This window comes from Leptodactylus fuscus, chromosome 1, assembly GCF_031893055.1.
Source record: "Leptodactylus fuscus isolate aLepFus1 chromosome 1, aLepFus1.hap2, whole genome shotgun sequence".
In the NCBI taxonomy this organism is placed as follows: Eukaryota; Metazoa; Chordata; class Amphibia; order Anura; family Leptodactylidae; genus Leptodactylus; species Leptodactylus fuscus.
The window spans coordinates 87,214,452-87,238,022 of record NC_134265.1 but is presented as its reverse complement, the minus strand read 5'-3'; the positions used below and the strand labels follow the sequence as shown (position 1 = coordinate 87,238,022).

The 23,571-nt window shown below is 39.3% G+C and overlaps 1 protein-coding gene across 2 annotated transcripts in view; it reads left to right on the top strand.

Moving 5' to 3' along the window:
• Positions 1–23,571, top strand: part of SRRM4 (serine/arginine repetitive matrix 4) — a 111,691-nt gene that overhangs the window by 76,293 nt on the left and 11,827 nt on the right. For both annotated transcript variants that reach the window (XM_075273501.1, XM_075273492.1), the window contains one exon: positions 7,113–7,254. In XM_075273501.1, coding sequence (XP_075129602.1) covers positions 7,113–7,254 — 142 coding nt within the window. The remainder of the gene's footprint in view (positions 1–7,112; positions 7,255–23,571) is intronic.

Genomic DNA, 23,571 nt, shown 5'->3' with positions numbered 1-23,571 from the left:
TGATCACAGCCAGATCTGCCCTCTAAAAGCTCCTTGGTGCGCCTTCCCTTCTGCGTCTCGCGGTGCGTCCATATATTAGTTTACACCCACAAGTGGGGTACTATGGTAGTCGGGAGAACTTGCCTAACAAATTGCGGGACGCGTTTTCTCCTTTAACCCCTTGTGAATGTGCAAATTCTAGGGCTAAACGAAAATATTAGTAAAATAAATTCAAATTTGAAAATTTCTCCTCTATTTTGTATTAATTCCTGTTAAGCACTTATAGGGTTAAACTACTAGGTATATGTTGTTTTGGCTTATTTAAGGGGTGCAGTTTTGAAAATGGGGTGATTTATGGGGGTTTCTAATACAAGGGTCTTTCAAAACGCCTTCATAACTGGATTAGGCCCTTTAAAAAATGGGTTTTGGAAATTTCTTGAAAATTTTGAATATTGTTGTTTCACTTGTAAATCTTATAATGTCCGTAAAAATTAAAAGGGCGCCTAAAGTTTGATGCCGACATAAAGCAGAGATCTGGAACATGAGATTTAGGATATAATTTTGGCAGTCTGACTATCTGTATGGAATGCACATCATTTCAAACTTTATAAAATGCATATTTTTCAAAATTTCCACCAAATTTCCAATTTTTTCATAATTAAACACAAAACATATCAACCAAAATTTACCACTAACATGAAGTACAATGTGTTACGAAAAAACAATCTTAAAATCACTTTGGTAAGTTAAAGCGTTCCAAGTTATTGCCTTATAAAGTGACACATGTCAGTTTTGAAAAATCAAGCTTGGTCAGGAAGTCAAAAAGTGCCATCGGCGGGAAGGGGTTAAGGGAAGCCGTCAAGAACTCCATGCTACGCACGTCTTTTAGATGCGCCACTAAGTCAGGACCAGTGGGGGGCAGAGTACGCTTCCCGTGCAGGACAATGAGGGTTTTAGCCGCCGTGCACAGGTACACGAACAATTTAGATGTATATTTACCCAAATGAGGGGGGGGGGAGATTGAGCAGGTAGATAAGAGAGTCCAACGGGACCCCTTGAATAAAGAGAGCCTCCATAAGGGGCTGCATCTCCCGCCAAAAGGGGCGGATACCTGGACAATCCCAAAAAATATGGCACAGGGTGCCCATCCCTGCCCCGCAACGTCAGCAAACAGGTGGAACGCTAGGGTTAAGCGAGTGCAGAAGGGCAGGGGTGAGATACCAATGCATTAACAGTTTGTATTGAGTCTCTCTGAAGCTGATGCATGTGGAGGATTTGGCCGCACGGGACCAGATAACCTGCCACTGGGTGGGGGTTATCTTCCTATTCAATGCCCTAGACCAGGGGTAGGGAACGTACGGCTCTCCAGCTGTTGCAAAACTACAACTCCCATCATGCATACTGGCTCTGCTGTTCTGGGAACTCCCATGGAAGTGAATGGAGCATGCTGGGAGTTGTAGTTTCACAGCAGCTGGAGAGCTAAAGGTTCCCTACCCCTGCCCTAGACCATCGGTCCATATACTTATGGGAGGGAGGGCCACTCGATTCCGAGGAAATAAGAAGCCTATAGATACTTGAAATTAAACCAGAAGTGGAAGTACCTGCCTTACAGACCCTTTCAAAGACTGTGGGCCATGAGACTTTCAGGGAACCAAATTGGGAAACCATAAAGTGAGCAATCTGCCTATAATGTAACCATTCAGAGGTAGGTAAATGCAATACACTTGTGAAATGATCGAAGGGCCTGAGTTCCAAAGTCAAGGGGTCGATCAGGTCTGCAATATGAAAAAGACCCAACTTACTCCACGGGCATACCATCCCTGCGGTAAGCCCCTCTGGAAGGAGGGGGTTATAGAGGAAAGAAATCATGGAAGAGCAGGGGACTGCCAAGGAGAAATGTTTCGAGCAAGTGGCCCAGATAGACCGTGTAAAGCGGATGGGGCCAAGGAGTGGAGTGGGGAGAGGAGGGGGAGAGCGGGACCACAGAAAGGCGTTATGGTGGGCCGGAGCCAGCCAGAGTTTCTCGATTTCTACCCATTTCAGAAACGCCCGAGATGCTGCTCAGAACGGGACACACCGTAAATGGTAAGCCTAGCAGTAGTGCACTAGATGTGGGACCGCTAGCCCCCCTCCCTCCCTACCTGCAATCATGACCGAGCGGGGAATTCGGTGACGCTTGCCATCCCATATGCATTGGAAAAAAGACTTCTGAAGGGCACGGAGCTCACCCCGGGGAACTGCGACAGGTAGTTTCGGAAGAAGGGACATCTTAACCGCGGCTATATGACCCAACAAAGAAATGCGAAAAGGCCGCCACTTATCCAGAAGGGACCGCAATTCAGCAAACAGACCTGGATAATTGACTGCATATAGAGTAGAATAGGATGTGGACATTGAATGCCTAAGTATCAAATAGAATGGTCACTCCATTGGAAGTCAAAATTAGACTTCAGCAGGCGCAAATCGGAGTCAGGGATGTTAAGGGGCAGCGCCTCCATCTTAGTTGGGATAACCATAAGATTTAAGAACCCGAAGCAAGTTAGGGAGGGATATATGCAAGTTAGGGGCAAACCTTTAATGAGGCAACATGAGGCGGCGCTACTCATGGAAACCTAGGGGTGGCATTTTGGAGCCCTATTTCGTTAACCTAAACCAACCCAAGACAGTCTGCTTTAAAAACACGCTGAGAGGGACCTGTCCTCGGCGTGTGTAGAAGTTTTGGCAGGGGAGGGGATTGGCATGAAGGCAGCTCGGCAGTGTAGACAGATACCGCCACACCACCTTTCTGCACACTCACTTACCAGCAACATCAACAGTACTGCTCCTGATCCATTAGGGATGCTCCAACTCCTGAATGATGAATCCTCCTTGCTCCCCTGACCCCTGGCTGTCGATCACTGCGTTGCCACCATCATCTCAGCAGTGGAGTGATCTGACAGCCCAGGTACAGTGCAGTGTAATTCTCATGTGGTCTCCCTCCTCTCAACCCAACTAAATCTGGTCTAGTCCTGCTGTCTCCATTGAGTCCTTCATGTGTCCCCAGGTTTACCTGCTTACACAACAAGTAAGCATCAATGCCATGTTAATATGAATACAAGTAATGCTATGAAATGTATTTATCTTCTATGCTTAGGGTAGAGGATAAATACCTGAATTTTGGGGATCTGAACACTGACACCCTCACTGATCCTGGCCACAGGTGTCTTTTTCCCTCTGCTGCGAATTCAGCCTAACAGCAGCCAGTCTGAATATAGGAGCGTCACTTGGTGGAATACAAACAACAGTTTTTCTCTGCAGACATTCTATTTCAATTATACCTATTGGGAAACTGCCGCCGTTTCCATAGGTATAATTGACATGCTGCAATTTCCAAACACACAACCATTTAGGAACATTTCTGCTGTGGGTATTTTTCTGCACTGTGTGATTGAAATTTACTAGAATCCCTTCCACTTTTCATGGGCTGCGGTTTTTGCCATGTCGTTTCTACTGCAGCAAACTGCAGCGTTTACACTACCTGAGGCCCCTTGCAGATGATCATGGTGTGGGTCCATGTGCTATCCGTGTATTTCACGATATCACACTGACCCATTCTTTTCTTTGGGGCCGTACACCAGACCATGATTTTCACAGTTCGTGTGCGGGCAGACAGTCCAGGCCGCATCAGATAGGACAGTTCCTATTCCTGTTGTATTTTGCGGCACATTCTTCTGCAACTTCTATTCATTTAACGAAAAGAGTCGCGGAAGCATGGTCCATGCAAGGGCGGCAAATAGGGACATCTCTGTGTCCCCCATGCGCAGCCCAGGCTTTTAATTCACGACAGGCCAGTTGCAGCAAGGTTGTCTGCAACTGGCCTTGGAGTGAAGCCACACACTATTTAGAGAAAAGGGGCATCTTTTTAAAAGAGCTGGAGAAGCCCTTATTCACAAAAATGTGTATGTTGTTGTTAATGTCATCTTGCTGCCAACTAATAATTTGAATTGCCAGGCAGTTCCTGTTTATTTTCATATCAGGAGTTGCCCAGCATTTCTTGTGAATGGCCAGCCCCCCAACTAACGCTGCAATTTTCAAGGTTAATCCTGGTCACAGTGATAGTCAGGCTAGGTTTGCACCTGCGTTTGTATTCTGCGCAGGGATTCTGTTCCCATTCCACTTTAAAAAAGTGGAGAGAAAAGTTTTGGGTCCATGTGAGGTCTGATTTTTTTTTTGTCTGAAAAAGAGCCTGTGTGTAGTAAAATATTACTAAATAACTTTACAGTGACGCTATTAGTAACTTTTGGTCTCCCCTCCGTGGCACTGACCACTCAGGTTTCTGGCATGAATACATTTATTGTGTGTCCATAGGAGCATGTGAAGCTAGTCGGATTTCAAAGGGCATGTTGGTAAATTGATGACTATTGAAGGAGCCTAGTACACAATTTTTGACCTATTTGGGGTAAGAAACCTAAAATGTACTATAGTGCGTGATGATCACCAATCTTTGTACCACATGGATTTTCTTAATTCTGAAAGCTATAGGTATAGATACTGAACCCAGCAAATTTTCCTATGCAACCAGTTGTTTTCTGAACAGTAACCTGTAGAGTAGTTTTCATGAAATTACTGCACAATATTTCCCAGAGAACGCAAAAAATACCTCGTATGATTGTTGAATATAAAACAATTCATCTTTCATTTGACTTTATGGGAGTCCTGCTGTATTCGTACAATGTAATGGCTGTCAGTGGGATATTCCATGGAAAAAGCAGCATGTAACTGGTGCCAAGGTGATTTTCTGCTCTATTATTTACATTACAAAGCTTCAGTTTCTGTAGCTTTTTATGAAGGTGACAGACAGTTGTCACTGCATGTGTCCAGTTGTTTTTGTAGACCTCTACACGCGAGATCATTTACACCTTTCATCCTGCTACCTGGCAGCTGTCATTTATGTTATGAAACCGGGTAAAGAATCTTCTCCGTACATGTGGAGCAAGTGACATTGCAGGCTGCGATGTAATGGTCACACAGTAGGTTTTTAGCTTGTGTTAACTGTAACCAAGGATTGCAATGAACAGGTTCAGTACAGTGAAGGTGCGGGCAGCAAGAGTCCTCTTGGGAGAACAGTGTGTAGGCGTCTTGGCGTACTGAAGGTGATGTGTGCTTATCTTACTGCAGATCAAAGGTCTACAAATGGTCTCGCTCACTGCAAAACCAAATACAGAAAGTACTGAGATCTCATTATGATCAGTATTTTGTGGTCTGTGGAGCGAGTGTGTTTGATTTTCCAGGTTAGAGCATATTTTCAGGGAAAATCCAAAAGAGTAGAGTTAAGGAAAGTAATAAAATAATGTATGAAGATGGGAATGAGATATTAAATATATACAGTTAGTAGCTGCATACTGTAAGTATTGTAGGAAAACCACCAACACAAAAAAAAAATGCAAGGCTCTGTTCTTTATATAGGAGTTGCTTTCCATTGAGCTGTCCATTATTTGGACAAGATAATCATCAAAAAAGGAAGAAAAATAAGGAAGTTTTCTTGAGGACTCCACAACAGTGACAGCAGGGGCACACACTTACTGACAGAGCAAACTTAGGGCTTATTCACACATACTTTTTTTACGTAAATGCTCTGCATTTTTTTGAATGAAATACGTATATACATATTGATTTCAATGTGATTATTTACAGGTCCATTTATATTTAAGGTCTGAAAGGAATAAAAAAAAGGAGACTGTAATGTCACTGCCTGCTTAGCCCTCTGTACCACCCTACCCACGCGCACTGCAACGCAGGAGGCATATTCAGTTATTATTCCTTGCTTTAGGTTCGTCTTGTATCGTCTGAACACTGTCCTATTCCCTGTTCTCTGTAATTGATTTTCCACTACACCCATTTCCTTCTCCTTGGTTTCTCTCTGCTCCTCTAATAGTTAATGTTAGCCATACCTGTGTGATTGATAGCTTATCTGCCAATCAAGTCTGGGGCGGGCTCTGGACTTCCTATAAACAGGTTATGAGCCCACACAGGTTTGCTGACTATCGAAACTCTGTCTTTGCTAAGAACTTCTCTTGCTATAGTATTGTATTACTGACTTCTGACCTTTGGCTTCCCTTGCTACTACTCTTTTGGATTTCGATTTGTCTCTCTGGGTTGACCTCGGCTTGCTGACTCTGCTTCTGTGTTGTTTTGTCTTGTTCTGTTCTCTGTTACATTTATTCAGAGAAGGGACTGTCACCCAGTAGCCCAGCTACCGCTTAGGATAGTTGAGGCAGGTAGGCAGGGACAGGGTCTGGGTCAAGTATAGTACTCACTGTCTCTGCCATTCTCTTCCTTCCTTGTTTCAGCTGCAACCACTGGGGAATTGCTTAACTAGATCATGAATGTCTATTAAAGTGTATGGGTCCTTGAAAAAAAAATGGGAAACATATGGATGTCACCCATGTAATATGCATTTTTCACAGTTCAAACTCTATACAAAGTATAGCAATTTTTTTCAAAAATTTTTGTTCCGTTTTTCACTGACATAAAACAGATAAGGCCCTGACACAACATGACTATAAAACTAAAATGTCCTTGGACAACACTGATAGAACACGTACATGAAAAATGGACTTGTGAATAAGGTAGTTTGAAAACATAACATGTTTATCACAGTGGCTGATGCTGATGCACTTCTAGATTTAGTCTGTTTTTACCACCTAATAAATAGCTTAGTTTAGATAAAATTTGTTGTGCAATGAATTGACTGAACTCACTGAAGAAGTGGCAGAGTAAAAGAAAGACACAAATAGTTGCAAGTCATATTTGAACAAATTTGTAAAAAAAAAAAAAAAAAAAAAAAAATGATTGCAAATCCCTTTGTGATTTTGATACTGTATACTTATATCTAATTCTTAAATTATTCTAAAATCTGATACAAGACTTTTCCCTTTAATAGTTTTTCATTATGCAGACTGAAATACAAAAAGATTTCTAATCCAAGATAGATTGTGCGTTGTTACAATAAAATAGCAGCAAAGAGAACATCACTTCTGAACAAGCCGAGCTTTATTGGCCTAAAATCATCTTACATGGTTATTATGATTAATTCTAGTTTTCAATCTCTTAAACATCTTCTGAAACCTAATGGTTTCTTCTTCCGTATTCAGAACAAGGGAGCAATCTAACGAAGAAAGACATCGGTCAAGAAGAAAGAAACACAAATACCACAATTCTAGGTCTGTAAATAAGAAGCAAAGAGAAGTCACCCCATTGTCTGCACATAGCAGCATCTGCTCCTCCAAGTTGACAGTAAGTGGAAAGCTTCATTCTGAAATAGCAGCAACCTATTCTATGTATATGTTATCTAGAAGGATGGATGAGACTTATTGCAGTTGCTTAGATTTAGTGCTGGATGGATTTGAAAACCAAAAACCTATGGACTATCCAAGCAGAGCTCATGGTGTTGACGTTAGAAAAATTCTATATTTCTGTATTTTGCTGCTTGCAATAGAATAAATTAGTCTATATTATGCCTTATAAATCAAAGTACTCATAATATCTTACTTAACACATGCACATAAACTTACTATCAAAAAACTTGATATAAATAATGTTATAAAACCAGCGAAATATAAAGGATGTGTGATCAAACCACTTTTGTTATGTCTAAGGGAATCTGTTAGGAGATAGATAAATACATAGGTAAATAGATAGATTGAATAACTTTTCCATAATATAAGAATTATTATTAGACTTGCTTCTATTAGCCATAGGAAATCTAAAGGAGACTCCCAAGCAGAAATAAGTTACAATTTTCTGCCATATATGTACCTTCAGCCCTTTATTCTTGTTAGTGCCACTGTCTTCCTAGAGTAGAATGGGCAACAGGTATCAGAACTCTTACCACCGCTGGCTTATGAGAAACTATAGTTCCTAGATCCTCCTTGTGTGTCTCCTCTTGGCTAAAAGCACCTCCGAGTAGTCTCCTCTGAATGTTATGTATAGGAAGGAGGTCATTGGTTGGGCTTTTGGCTAAAATGATAAATATTCATTTTCTTAATTTTTTTTTCTGCATTGGTGGATCATGCGGATTTTCATAGATGCATCTATATCACAGCCAAGGTGTGCATTATCAATACAGGGAATGCCATATGGTAGACACAGTGATTTTCATTGAGCATGCTCGTTTTTTTCAGCAAGGATGTGCAAATTGTACAAGATATGGTCTTTCTCATTATACCGAGGAAGACACTACATGTCATATAGGAACAGATCAATAAATTGCACACAGTTTCTAGTACGTAACTATAAACTATGAATAGTATAAATGATCTATACAAGGCTTTGGTACACCGAAAGGAAAATTTAACCATTATCTATATAATGATAAATGCCTGTGTCACGCGGAGTGGTTTATACACTGTATAGTGATATCTCTAGAATGACAGTAGCCTGGTCTGCTTGGTGAATCACATGTATATTCAGCAGCCATCCTGTACTCCCCTCCAATGCTAAGCAGCGCTCTAAAGCAGTTAGGGGTGATCTGAGAGATAAAAATAAATGACACTTTAAATGCCAGCGTGGGTTATCAATTTCCCTTTCCCTGATTAAATGAATTGCAGGCTGTGTCTATAAAAGAATTCCCCCGAGGGTAAATTTAGCTGGATGAAATACCAAGTGGCTTTCATTAGGTTTATTTCATTAAACACTATGTAACCATCAATGTCTTACATTGTGCACATTAAGGCTCTTTACTGGCAAATGTTTAGAAGGGTGAAGCCTTTATGTACTTTCTGGAGTGTGTAACCTTCCTTCTGGGGTTTACAACATGCAGAGCTAGCTTTTATCATACTGTCATTGCCACTCTCTCATTCAATGTCACTGTGCCCTATTATACCACACATGCAATCTTAATTTACATTAGAGGAAATTTCTACCATCAACTACTTCTTGACATATATCGCAGACATGCCAGTAGATAACAGTGTCCCCCACTAATTTTTATAGTGATGACTCCGCTGTGCTTTGTAAAGAATCAGAACCTGTTAGAAAGTAGATTAAAAGATTATCTATCTGTCCGGTATTATACATGCATGATCGATTCCAATGCCACGTCAATAGATCAGAAGTCTGCACCAGTTTCCCAGTTTCTGATGCTTCCCCATTCTCCTTTATTCCTTTATCCAGCTCATAGATCCCAAAAGTGTTATCTTCTGTCTGATAATATCTTGCTGATAGATACTATATGGGAATAACAAAATATGGAATTTCAGTTCTGTAATCGTACAATATACATATATAACTCAGTTACTGCATACTCCTTTGATTTCTTCCATCGTAACAGTGAATGTATTGATGTTTTATTCAGTAAGTAGATTCATGTTATACATCTGTTTAGTTTTAAATCAAAAATTCCAAATTAGAAAATGCATATATTTTAACATAATCTATTTTTTCTACACCTGTGTGATCATCATGGTGAATACTAACAATATATCTGTAGATAATAGACACAGTAAGCACCACAAAGCATATGACAAGTAACTGGAATAATGGCACATATATCGTATAGAGCTGAGAGAGTTTTTGGAACCACTTTAGTTATTCTCTTATGGAATTATATATTATATAATGTTATCAGCACTTCATGGCTGTGATATAACTGCAACCCAGAATGTGGGATCTGGTTACAGGAGTTTATTATCTGTCTAAATGTGACATTGAACCTCCAATGAACTAATGCAAAATCTTTAAAAGTGTCCCCCACCTACCATAAGTCACTAATATTGTGAATGCTCCCCCATCTGCCGAGCTAAAGGTAAATTTATATGTGATTTAAGCAATCATGTGATGGTCACATTTTGCGGCCACATCACAGTAAACAGGGCATGGAAATGTCCACAGCCCTTGAAAATCCATGAATATGTAATAGTGATATCTTATGTGAAATCACAAATTCAACAAAGCTACTACTACTTCTAAATATGTATGACATTCAGATTGAAATAGAAGTATTGCACATACTTAAACTATTTTGCTACAGTATATGGACAAAAGCATTGGGATACCTACACATTACAACTAGAGGAGTTTTGAAGACATTCCATTCAAAATCCATAGGCATTAATATGGGGGTGCTCCCTCTTTGTTTCCGGTCTAGATTTTGGAGTTTGTCTGTGAGGTCCTGTCTAGTAATTTCCATTCTGGTTCATTCAAAAGGTATTTATGGGGTCGGGGGGGGGGGGGGGGGTGCTGGCCAGTCAGATTCTTCCACACCAAATTCACCGAACTATACCTTTATGGACCTTGTTTTGTTTGTTGGTACAGAAAAGACCTTACCCAAATTGCTTCCACAAAGTTGAAAACATACAATTGTCCAAAATGTCTTGGCATGCTGCAATAGCAGCACTTCACTGGAACTAATGGACTTAGGACAATCCCTATAAAACAACCCATAGCATTATCCCCCCTCTACAAATCTTTACATTTGTCACAAAGCAGTCAGGCATTCACCTGAAATTTGGCAAATTCAGACTTGTCCATCAGACTGCCAGATAGAGAAATGTGACTGGTCACTTCACAGAACACAATTCCACTCCATCTGACACTTGGCATTGAGGTTGGTGATGTAAGACTTGCATGCAGATGCTCAGCAATAGAAACCCATGCCATGGCTAGGTTATTGTGGTTCCTAAACCCTTCCCCTGTTCCATAATACCACTGACAGATTATGGTGCAATATCTAGGAGGGATGGAATGACAGAATCTTACTTGTTGCAATGGTTGTACCCTATTACAGCACTATGCTGGACTTCACTGAGCTCTGAATAACAACCCATTCTTTCGCAAATGTTTTTAAAGGCAGACGATATGGTTAGGTGATGGATTTTATAGACCTGTGGTAATGGGACTGAATAAAACACTGGAATAGAGTGATTAAGAAGGGTATCCAATACTTTTGTTGCAATATACAGTGTCTAAGGGCCCATTCACACAGAGTAACGTGTGGCGTGATCTGGCATGTATACAGCGTGTGAGACTTTGCGCGCCGTAAAAGCTCCCATTGATTTCAATGGGAGCCCGAATCGTATACGCCGCGTTATTTTGCGGCTGTGATTTTGCGGCGTAATCAATGGGAGCTTTTACGGCGCAAAGTCTCACACGCCATATACGTGCCAGATCACGCGACACGTTACTCCGTGTGAATGGACCCTAAGACACAATGCATGTCTTAAAGAGGATCTGTATTAAGACAATGTTTCCCTACAGAATGTAAAGACAGCAGGTCCCCACAACTATTAGCCAAATGACATTTTTAGCCATTTGACTACTAGGAAAATCAAAGAACTTACTGGACACAGAAGCCCCGACTGGTGCAGCACATGACTGACTGAAAAATATAGAGGCTTCGGCCTGAATGGAGGTTTATCACAGTTACAAACTGACCTTATAACTTTATTTATAACTGACATTATGATGGGCTGAGGTGCTCCTGTCCTCACCTTTCTCGCACCTCTAGCATTTGCATAGAACGGGGAGAAAGGCGCAGAACAGGATTATGGGCCATGTTTAGTGTAAGAAATGGTCTTGCACATGCGGTTTTATATACCGCTAGAAAGTCGACAGTGCACTGAATTCAGTGCACTGTCAGCTTTCCCATTATGTGTCCTGGGGCTAGAGATATTGGTGCTGTTACTGATGTCTGCCCACAGTCAGAAGGGTGTTCCTGACCGTCTAGTTAGGCTGTGAGGAACGTCCCTCCTGACAGTACTCATCCATAGCCCTGTGTCGTCAGAAGGGGCGTTCCTTACCACCCATCAATGACGCTAAGCTGTGAGCCACACTGATTGTGAGGAACTGTCGACTTTCTATATAAAACCACATGTGCATGAGGACATGAGAGGTCCTCTTTAAAGAGAACCATTCACTACCTCCAACAACTCCAGTTCTTTGCCTCTGACAAAAGGTGCAGCTCCACTGATTCCAGTACATTTGGATTTTTTTTTCTCTAGCTCCCATTCCCAAAAAATCAATGTGGTTAGTTTAGATTCCTGATATCACTCTCCCTTGTCTGCTCCAGCCTGACACTGTTCATCTGATGGTATGGAGCCCAAATAGCTCATCAGGCATCAAAACTAACAGCGCTCAAGGATGGTGAGGGCTAGTGAAAAAATTCCAACTGTGCTGGAATCAATAGAGCAGTGCCTAATAAAGGGTGCAAAGAGCTGGACTTGGTGGAGGTGGAGGGCAGCATCAGCTGATGACAGATCCACTTTTAGAAGGCAAATATATATTTTTCATGCATGATGTAATTAGCTAGAAAATGTCATGATCCAGTACCTACCATACTGGATGTGGGGGACCAAATCCTTTTATGATTAATGCAAATAATATTTGACTTATAATACCACATAAATTACACATTTATGACAAATTACAGATTGAAAGATGTATGCCATTACTTATATGTTCCCAATTGTTCTAATGAAACATCTGTTGCCAATTATTTACAAATATTTTAATTCTATCTTTCTCCGTAATAGCCCCCTCCCCCACAGACACTCTTAATGTGCCCAAACTTTGTACAGTCAGAGCCGTAGCCAAGACTTGGTGGTACAATCATTTATAAGAAGTAAGACATATTCCCTAGACATGTAAGATGCAGTACGTGTCATATAGACACCACAATATATGCATAGTTACGTGAAGCCCATACTGCTATTTAAATCAATCTATTCATGTGAGGAATTGATTAGATACATTAAGGACTATTTAACATGCAGATCCAGTGTACAAACCGTACCAGAAGAATGTCACCTGGGAATTGTCACAACCGTCTATGACTGTAGCAGATGCCATATTCATTTTTTACAAAAACATATTTATATTGCTACCAATATAAAGTACTTAGACTATGCCAGTGTTATGTATAATAGCGATTGAAAGTAATTTGCTAGTAATGTTCACTAGATCTTCTTTACAGCAAGATGTTTTATTATAATCTTTATCATTTTTTCACCTTAGACTTGAAGGATGTACAATTCCTTGGACCTCACTAGTCACCAAGATAAAGGATCTTTAGCACTTGTCCTACTGCTCATTCAAATTCAGCCCTACATATGTATTCTGGGCTCAGCACAATAGTGAGAATAAGCCTCCGGTTTATATGGCACTGGCAGTGGCGTACTATCTCCCTTGGGAATAAAGAATCAGATATGTTGACATTTAACAAGTCCATTCCTTTAACATGGAGAGAAATGGAGTATTTGATGATAAGGAGCATGCCTCTTCATAAATGTGGCGACTCCTCCGCCAGGCTGGTATCTATGCCAGATTGTAGTTGGTGTAAATTTCATTGATCCTTTGTACCAGTAAACTGGTATAAATGATATTAAATCCATGAAAGGCGCAAAAACACCAAGTCCAAGAATCTTTGCTACAACTGGCATTTAAAAAGCTATTTGGCACAAGCTTAATAATAAATATTCCCCAAATTCTCCTGCGCAGCAGATGGGGCCTTGGTGACCACTGTAGTTGTATGCAGTATATAAAGGTGGTTGCTGGGAAACTAAACTTACAGAACCTACTGAATTCTGTGATGAACATGGAATTGAATAAATCACTTATTACATACTTTGTAGGGTTTTATTAGACAATAATGGTATTATGTGTGTTAGACAAAAATGTCATGATACAGAATAGCAGATTTTAAAGTCAATAGGAATATGTTTTTAATCATAAAATATATAAGAAGGTCAATGCTTTTCACCCCCATCCAGCACTTAACAACTGAATTCATCCATCCTTGTTCACTATATCAGGTTAATGGGTCAGCTTTAAAGGGGTCAAAGTATATTAAGAACGGCACAACATACAGGAATTCTTACATTAATCAGATAAATTAGGTTTTTTTAACCTATCAGGGCCAATATTTTCCTTCCTATTCATCGGGTACAGTCAACATTTCGTCAGCTCTGATTGGGTGGGATGAGAACCTGACATCTATGAGCGCACCCAGCGCACCATCTGTTCTGCTCCTTAGGAAACTGAGGACTTTGTCTAAGTTGCAGAGCGACTATGACAAAGAATTCATCCGTGTAATGCGACAGTGTATTAAATATAACACAGATTATAGTAAGGGCTACTGATAACAGCTACATTCCGCCAAACTAGGTTAATATATGTGATACAGCTGGAGTATTCCTATAAAGGCCGGAAGAAAACAATTTCGCAAACTGCTTTTTATTGGATATTTTTAGCTAGTTCTGGTATTTAGTGTGCCAAAACATTTTTTATTTAGGAAATCCACAACTTATTGCCAAGGGCTGTTTTGTATAGAAAAACTTGCCCGAACAGATGGCTCTTTAAAGTCTGATTCATTTCTAATTACCTGCGGTTGGAAAACTCATTATCTGCCATTTCCCTCAAGCCAGATGAACTTCACTCAGGCCGAATACCTGAACATAGAACTGCGCATTGTTTTACGGGGGGACATGTTGAATTGTGAGTAGTGAAGCAGTACAATGAATACTAATTGTATGGCAGTAATATTTGTACTGCCGCTACCGATTACTACAGACAGCTCTCGTGCCTGCCCCTCCTGCTGAAATATTAATGGGTTATCGGTATACATTTGAAACAATGAAATTAATTCTGTCAATTTGATAATATAATATTCCAGATGTATTTGCGCCTAAAGGCGTAAGTATTGAGCTCTCCCTCCTAGGTGAAGCCTAGTAATAACTCCAACATCTTATCTTTTCATTCAAGGGACACTAAACTTAAAATACAAGTCATTTTATAAAGAACCTGTAAGGCCATATTTACATATATTGGATTGGTAAAAGGCATAAACAATTATATAGTGAATCCATTCTAAATAGTGTTACTCAGTGTCGTATTTTGGTGTATGAAAAGTTTTCTTTCGTATACTTTCCATTCAGGAAGGGCACAAACCACTTTATGTAAAAAGGAGGAAGCCCGTCCCTTTCATCTTGCTCAGTCCCAGATTGGCATACCTTATTCTACGAGGGAGTGGGCCTGGTACAAAAAACAGGAGCCATTATGAGAGGACAGGGAAAATTAAGATGGTACTTACATAAAGCTCCAAAGATTTATCCTAAAAGCTATATAAACCCACATTCACACCAATGATGCAATTGGATGTATGATGGCTGATTTTTAAAGGCCACATTACTTTCAATGTCTGTGAATGGGGGCTATTCATATTACCAATATTTTGACAGTATGTTGTCAAGGACCATCAAAATATAGGTCATGCTCTATTTTTATCCATCTTCATGGATCCCTCCATGCACTGTATTGTATAGGTTATCCTTGAAAATGACCACCCCTCTGGTGCAAAATGGTCATGAAGAAGGTTATCATGGTCAATTTGCACCACGTCGTGTGAATGTAGGCTTAGTAAACAAAGACCTAAATACTGTAATGCCACCATAGAGCGCTAAAAGAACAGTACCAAACACTGCCCAAGTAACAGTGTGGTTTCAGTGTCTGTATGATGTATCAGGGATATGCAGTCAGTACATTGTAAGGGCAATATGACATAAGGGTCTGGAATTCGAACCAATAGCAAGCCTAAAATCTACAGACATAAAATGTTTCTTAATTTTCTCTATATGACTGTTTTTTTGTTCAACGTGCATAGTGCAGGTAATATTATTCATAGCATGTCCCTTCTAAATGATACTTGTAATTCCTGACACAAGTGTCTGCTTTCTCTGCAGAAAATAGAATAATCACAATTTTGTTTTTGAAGGGGTTATATAGGGGTGATATAAATATAACACAGCATATATAGCACCTGATAATATGTAATAATATGCATTTCTTACAGTTCTCTCTTCAGAGCAATTGTTCATTTACATATTGCTAGTCCATATAGGTGGTCTCAATATATTGTGTATATTGATTATCCTATTTGGAAGTGCAAATATGATTTCTACGGTTATTTGAGGCCAGCTTATGTCAAACCATAACAATCCTGAAACTTAAAGGGAACCTAACAGTTCAGTCTCTGTAAAGTATCAAGTATTCTCATTCAGCACCGCAAGGTTTGGGGCCATTAAAATACCAGCAGTTGGTGGTTTAGTGAACCACACTTACAGTAGAGACTTATAGTGTTACCCTTATATAAAATATGGATATGGGTAAATGGTAGATATGGTGAATGACTCATTTTAGAGGTCACATATCTCTCAGCACCATGCTAACAGTGACATACAAAGTACATACATAGGACATATCATGCAATGGACTTGTATTTAAAGTTTATGGTCCCATTAAGTAAAAGAAAATATTTCAGCCCCCTCTACTTCATACTTACCATGTTAAATAGATTTTTTATTCTCTCTTACCTTTGACTGAATGCAAATCTGTACCTGGAAGATCGCATTTTGTGAAAGCTAAAATTCTCTTTAATTTTATTGTATTCAATGTATCTGATGGATTTCATGTACTATTCAATTGTAGTTGTGTTGAGATGTGAGATTGCACTCAAGGTACCCAGCACATGAGCTCTGCCCAGCAGTCCTTCCTATAGCACATGTCCCAGGAGTAGCCAGTGTCAGGGAGAGTAAATGTTTGTATTTGCTGACCTGTAATATGTAATGATGGAATTATGTTACCTTTTTCTTACACCTTACCTACTAAAGGAGGAGTTCCCGCTTGGTAAGTCGCTGATTCCTGACAGATGTTAGGGGTTTTATTAGAGTGAGGCGCCTGCTAAATCTGAATTTACAGGGGAAATTAAAACAAAGAGTTCAATTAATGAACGTGAAACTGAAAATATCTGTATACTTTATTTTCTGTTTCCCTGCCTCTGTTTTGCTCACTGCAAATGGGGCCCTTTTGCTTACTTCTTTCTCTCCATTCTATCTTTCTGTTTCTTATAATGCTTGTCATGTTCTTGTATCATATATAGACTCATTTTTACACTTTTAGAGCTTGAGTAAAACAGGCCATGTGTGTATAAGGCTATGTTCACATTGTGTTTAATGTTTAGAAAAGCGCAACAAGCCAAAAAGTGTAGAGATGGATACCAGCCCAGCAGATGCGAAAAGGACTTATTTGGGTCTAAAGGGGCATATGTACATTGCAAATGCTGTATTAACACAGCCTAAGTTTAGGGCCACACAATACATGAATACACTGCAAACTTGCAATGACTAAATTGCCGAAATCTATTACAGTAGTAACTACAACTGTAACTAAAACCTACAGAGCAAAGTGGCGTTCCCTGCAGACTTTAAACCCGAAGCATGTCAATTATTGCTACAATCCCAAGGTACAAAGTCACAGAGAGTTCACAGACAAAGCAACAGATGAGCAAAAGTTTGGGGATGTTATATTTTAACGGCACCTAGTGGAAGAACATGCTGCAGAATTACCATGTATGTCCATAAAGGAGTTGTCTGAGCCTATTTTCTTTATGGCTTATTCTTTACAACCATAAATATCTGATCGATAGAGGGCTGACACCCTACCCCAAACCGATTAACTGTATGGAGCCCATCCTGGAAACAATACAGGGCTCTAAAGAGTCCACTGTATACAACCTGGCATCTTCACTACAGCTCACCTTCCACTGACTTCAATGGGAGCTGAGCAGCAGCATGTATGGAGTGCAGCCTGCTGTTCACATGGAGGGAAAGGTTTTGGATGAAGTACGTTCATCATAAACCATACAGTTCATAAACCACAGATACAGTCTAAGGATTATTTAGGGACAAACAGCAAAACTGCAGCAGACGGTTATGTTGCAGAACCAGTGAACATGTGGTTGGAAACATGTTTTCCTTTTTGCTTTGATAGCTCGGTATTCACACTCTGTAATCAACAATCAGTAAGACTGGCCGGCCATCATTTTAGCTTCATGTTCATTAGTCCCATAATTAGTCTCTGGTTGAAATTAGGCTGTGATCATTATAATCATACTTTGTGCCACTTCGTAAAGGAATATTAAGAGGATACGTACAGAAACTCTCTCGACATATTGACAACTAGAACAACCTTTTCTCTACCACGTGTTTTTCATTGTTTATTTTTTTTCCTAAATAAAGTTGAACATTATTTTGTTTGATTTTTTTACATTTGTTTTATATAGAAAATGCACGTGTTCCATTATATCAATGTCACTATCAATGTAAATTTCAACAAATCAATATACTTTTTATGTTCTTTCTTTTTTCAGTCACTTCAATCAGATTGCATTTTTGTCTTTTTAGGAGTGGGCTATATAAAGGAAAATATAAAACTATAGGATAGTTTAGGATATAGGATAGGATAAACTATTAGGCTAAGACCCCACTTAGCAAAATGCAGCTAAAAACACAGCAGAAAAAAAAGTCACTGAAGACGACTTTTCTCTCCACATGCATTGTGCAGAAACCACACAGATTCCATTATAGTCTATGGGGTTTGTGGGTTTCCTTTAGGTAACCACTTTTTAATGCGTATAGATTTCCGATCCCCAAGTAGACTCCCTGAATGAAAATCCAAACTCAGATTTAAACCAGGCTTTAATCTTAGTAACACATGTAATTTATTTTTATTTCATACATGTATATGTATTTCCAAACTTTTAGTGTACCAGTTAAGCATATAGCCCATGTGTGTTGTATACCAAATGAAATGTGATGCAACACTGCATTTATACAGCTACAGGGTTATATGACATACAGCAGAACGTGTATTTGTATCCATTAGTCCAATTATGTAGAACTTAGATCAGCACACACTGTGAAAACCTCCCAACATATACAGTAAATGTATCATGGCACTCAATTTCTTTAATAGAGGTCCATTTGGCCAGTTTACATTGGCATAACTTTTTTATGCACTTTCCTTTTAAGGTTGAGGTCACACTTTGTGGAAATGCAGCTTTTTTTGTTGCAGATTTTGCTGCAATTTTTTTGAGTAAAGGTCAGGAGTGGATTGAGCAGGATAGAGATATCTAAGAGCTTTCCATATATTTTGTATTCCTTTGTAGCCATTCTAGGCTTTGGCTCAAAAAAATGCAGCTAAGGCTATGGCCCCGTGTGGCGTCCCACAGCAAAAAAGCATGAAAAACCACAGCGGCAACGCATTGCAGTTCTTCACACAGTGCTTTAGACTTTCTGTTTCAATTATACCTATTGGGAAACCACCGAAGTTTCCGTGGGTATAATTGACATTCTGCAATTTCCTTTCCGCATTGTGGGCATGGGATTCACTAGAATGCCATCCACTTTTCTCTGACTGTAAAACACAATTTTTTCCGTGGCGTTTCCATTGTGAACATATCGTGGTGTTTACGCCATGTGTGGCCTCAGCCTAAAACTGCAACAAAAAAAATCTACAAAGTGGAGCCAAAGAGGAGCAGCACACGCCTGGGTTTCACCTGTCAAACACAGTCCATGTGTCAACCAGACTTACTGGCTTGAACTTCATGCTGGGAGTGGGCTCTTCATCGGGAGAGCCTTGACCTACATACTTGGTTGTGTGCATAAAATCTTCATATATGTCTATGTATATTAGAAAATTGTATGGTTCCTTATTCTACAAATAAATGAAATAATAAAGATATCAACAGTCCAAGAATACTTAATATCAAATTAGACTATGATCGGCTATTCCCTGTTATTGCAGAAAGAACATCTAGGAGATCTAGAGCAAAGACCACAAAGTACATTTCTTCAGCTAAAATGTTCTGTTTCTTCCTCTAATAAAGAGCTGGCTTTGTATGATTTTCTCTCTACCTTCATTTGTTTGGTTTAATCACTGCAACCTTCCAGGGTCGCCGCAGTCATCTGAAGGCAGTGTTTATCGAACATCACACTAATTGTGACTTTCAGCCGCGGTGTAGGAAGCTTGTAATTACTGTGACCTTGAGCAGATTTCATGTCATGGCACAGATTTAAATACACAGCTATTACAAGTGACACATAAATATGGTGAAAGCAAACAGTTATTTCAGCCTTCTCAGCAGGACTTGCAAGACCAATTACACATCAGCACTGTTTCAAGAGTATCTAGATACTGAGATAAAACAGTGGTCACTGTGGCTGGGCTTGTTATGTAGCGGGATTAAAGCACATTTCTATAGCTGATTATAACTACTGTAGGTAAAATACTGGAGCTGATTTCCCAAAGTAGTTGGCCTGTTGGGAACTCATAGGGGAAACCATGGGTATCTAATGCAGAGGTTCACTTACATTACAGTCAAGTGTACATTCTAGTGTACGTGACATTTTATGGAACTTTTTAGAAATAAAATGTGTTTACATAAGGAATAGTGCTATTTTTATATAAATTGTATAAGGCATTTTTACCAGGTTACCCTTGAACAGGCTCTGTCCCTAATCATCAGTTTTTCTATAGTTAGCAGACAGCTATAACTCCTATGCACCACACTCACAGAGGAGAGGAGAACCTGATCTTTTCTGTTTCATCTGACTGTGGCTGCAGCATGGAGGACACTACACAGCAGTACTGATCAGTTTAGCTAGCTAGCTAGCTAGCTAGCTAGATAGATAGATAGATAGATAGATAGATAGATAGATAGCATATTCCTGTATTCAGTAAGCTGAAAATCTGTCTTGTTTTCCAAGAAAGACTTTAGCCATGATCTAAAGATGAATGGTGAGTTCAGGAGGTAGGGGAAAGGCGAAAAAAAAACAATGACCAAAAAAACACCCCATTCTTCTTTAATATGATATGTAATTGAGTTTCTTAGATCTACTTGTACTATTGAGTTATAATTTATCAAGTTTATGGAATGTACAGTGACCAGTTATCATTATTATTATTGTTTATTTATATAGAACCATTAATTTCATGGTGTTTTACATTTGGGGGTTACATACAGTACACAAAATATACAGGCAGATATAATACTAACAGTGACCGACTGGCACAGTGGGGTAGAGGGTCCTGCCCGCAAGGGCTTACAATCTACGAGGGAAGGGGGGTAGAGACAGAAGGAGAGGGGGAGACTGTACAGATGGTGGTGCGGTGATAGTGTTATTGGAGGTTGTAGGCCTTCCTGAATAGGTGAGTCTTCAGGGCCTTCTTGAAGCCTGTGATTGTGGGGGTCAGTCTTATGTGTTTTGCTAAGGAGTTCCCGTTATAAAATAGGGATTATATTACAAATTATTTTTTCTAGACAATGCTCTTTTCATTAAACCTTAGTTCAATATAACTTACAGTCAATGTTCTTTACATTTGACAAAAACAGTAAGCTTTGTTTGATAGGGTTACAATTAAAAGTATTTTCCGACTAGCACTTACTCCTATTCACAGTATGGTGGATAAATGTCTACCATCAGAATGGCCATTGATCTCAGGAACACGTGTCCCAGTTTGCTCAATGTGTAGAATACAGTCTCTATCAGTCCTATGGAAGTGAATGGAGCATTGATCATGATTGGACACCAATGGAGCACTTTGGAACCCTAGATCTTATAATAACTGGGGTCTCAGTGATTGGGCACCCAGTTATTAGATGTTTATTTCCTATCATATGGGTAGGGGATACGTGTTGGCAGTAGACAAACCCCTTTAACCTACTAGTATGTTTTTAGCCTGAAATAGGAAATCTGAGAAATCTCACACAAACACAGAAAGACACTCCATGCAATTGTTGCTATGAAGGGTTGGATTCAACCAGCATCTTAGAATGTCTAAGCAACAATTCTGACCTTAAGGCTGAGGCCCACGTTGTGGAAATGCATCTTTTTCTTGTTACAGATTTGTCTACGTTTTTTTGAGCTAAAGCCAAAAATGGCTATAAAAGGAGTGGGACATATATAGGAAGTTCTTATACTTCTACCTTCTGCTCAATCCACTCCTGGTTTTGGCTAAAGAAAATCGCAGCAAAATCTGCAACAAAAAAGCTGCATTTCCACAACGTGGGGCCTCAGACTTAGACAAACTACAAGTGAGAGATACAGTAGATAGATAGATAGATAGATAGATAGATAGATAGATAGATAGTCATTATTATTTTTATACTAGCCACTTCAAGAATTGCATTATAAGGCAAATAACCACTCTGGGTGATGTTATGCATTCTGTATTACTAGAAGCTACATTAAATTAATTATATAATTCACAACCCGAACTCACTGACACATACATGAACAATTTCTACTTTTAATCAGCATCATTGCAAATGTAACTTGTGTCCATGAAATATCCAAATCCTCTCCCAATTGTCTGCAATATGGTATGTGTCAGGGCACACCATAATTGATGGGATGGCTCTTGTCTCAGAATCAGATGAATGACTCATTCTTGAACAAAGTTGTTGCAGCAAAATAGCTTTCAGCCAAACATCAAACGCAATATTAATTAAACAACATGAATATGAAACTGGAAGATACTGATCTCTATGCAGACATTAGAAACCAAGAAGGATCTAATAAGGAATGTACTGGAGAAAATATCTTCAAATGTAGTCAGATTAAATCAATTGACCTAGTGTTACTGTAGCTTATTTGTGTCAATATATGCTGAAAATTAGAAATACAGTTTGTGTGCTTTCTTTTATCATTGCCAGTAGTGACTGGGCTGAGTACACAGAAACAACTGCTTGTGCAGATTGTGTATAGTGTGTAGTGCAAGAAGAGGATAAAGGCCATATATGAAAGCCATTGTCCAGTTTCTCCCTTTTTCTTCACTTTGGGGAAAAAGCATATTGCATCCCCACTAGTCAGCTGTTTGAAGTGGCTGTGATACTTGGAAAAGTATCAGGCCTGTAATATCATGTGTCACATGACCTGTTTGCAGTTAAGCTGTATTCAAATTAATAGGACTGAGTGGCAAAACCAAGCACAGCTGATATACAATGTACAGCGATGATGAGGATGAGCTTATTATTCAAATGTTGCAGATTCTTTCAATGGAGAAATGGGATGTTGGATCACCACCGATTCGAAAGTGCTGACCTATCCTATGGACAGGTCATCAATATCCCAGTTTTGGAAAATCCCTTTAATTTTGCAGTGAAAGGTGAATGCACAAATAGATTCAGTCAATTGTTTGGCAGATTACACTTGCTGTACAAGCTTTTTGTCTTTGCATAAATGTTTTCCAGATTCCGGGACATCACATACAAAATAACACAAATGATACATGACCCCGCAACGTGAAATACTTGTTTCTGTATAAATATGAGAAGTTTTACAAACCTTAAAAATATCCCTGTTTATACCGAACTGAGACGCTGTAAACATAACACGTCTTACTGGAATGCTGGCTGACAACTCTGGCATTGGAAATTGCCTGTAATAACACTTGTTATTATTATCTGGATATTTAGCATTCATGCAATCTTACAGAATACGTTCTTTGAATAAATTATTTAGATCATTCTAATTAAACAACTAGTTTGTATCTTAGCATACAATGGAACAGGAACCAAATCTACAACCCCAATTCCAAAAAAGTTGTGAAATGTAAAGAAAACAAAAATGCCTCGAAATTGAAATCTCATATAACCATATATTATTCATACTGGAACATAGAGTATATATTGAATATCGGAAATTTTTCCATTTAGTTTGAAAAAAAGAACTAATATCTGATGACAGTAACACATATCAAAAGCATTGGGATAGATCCATG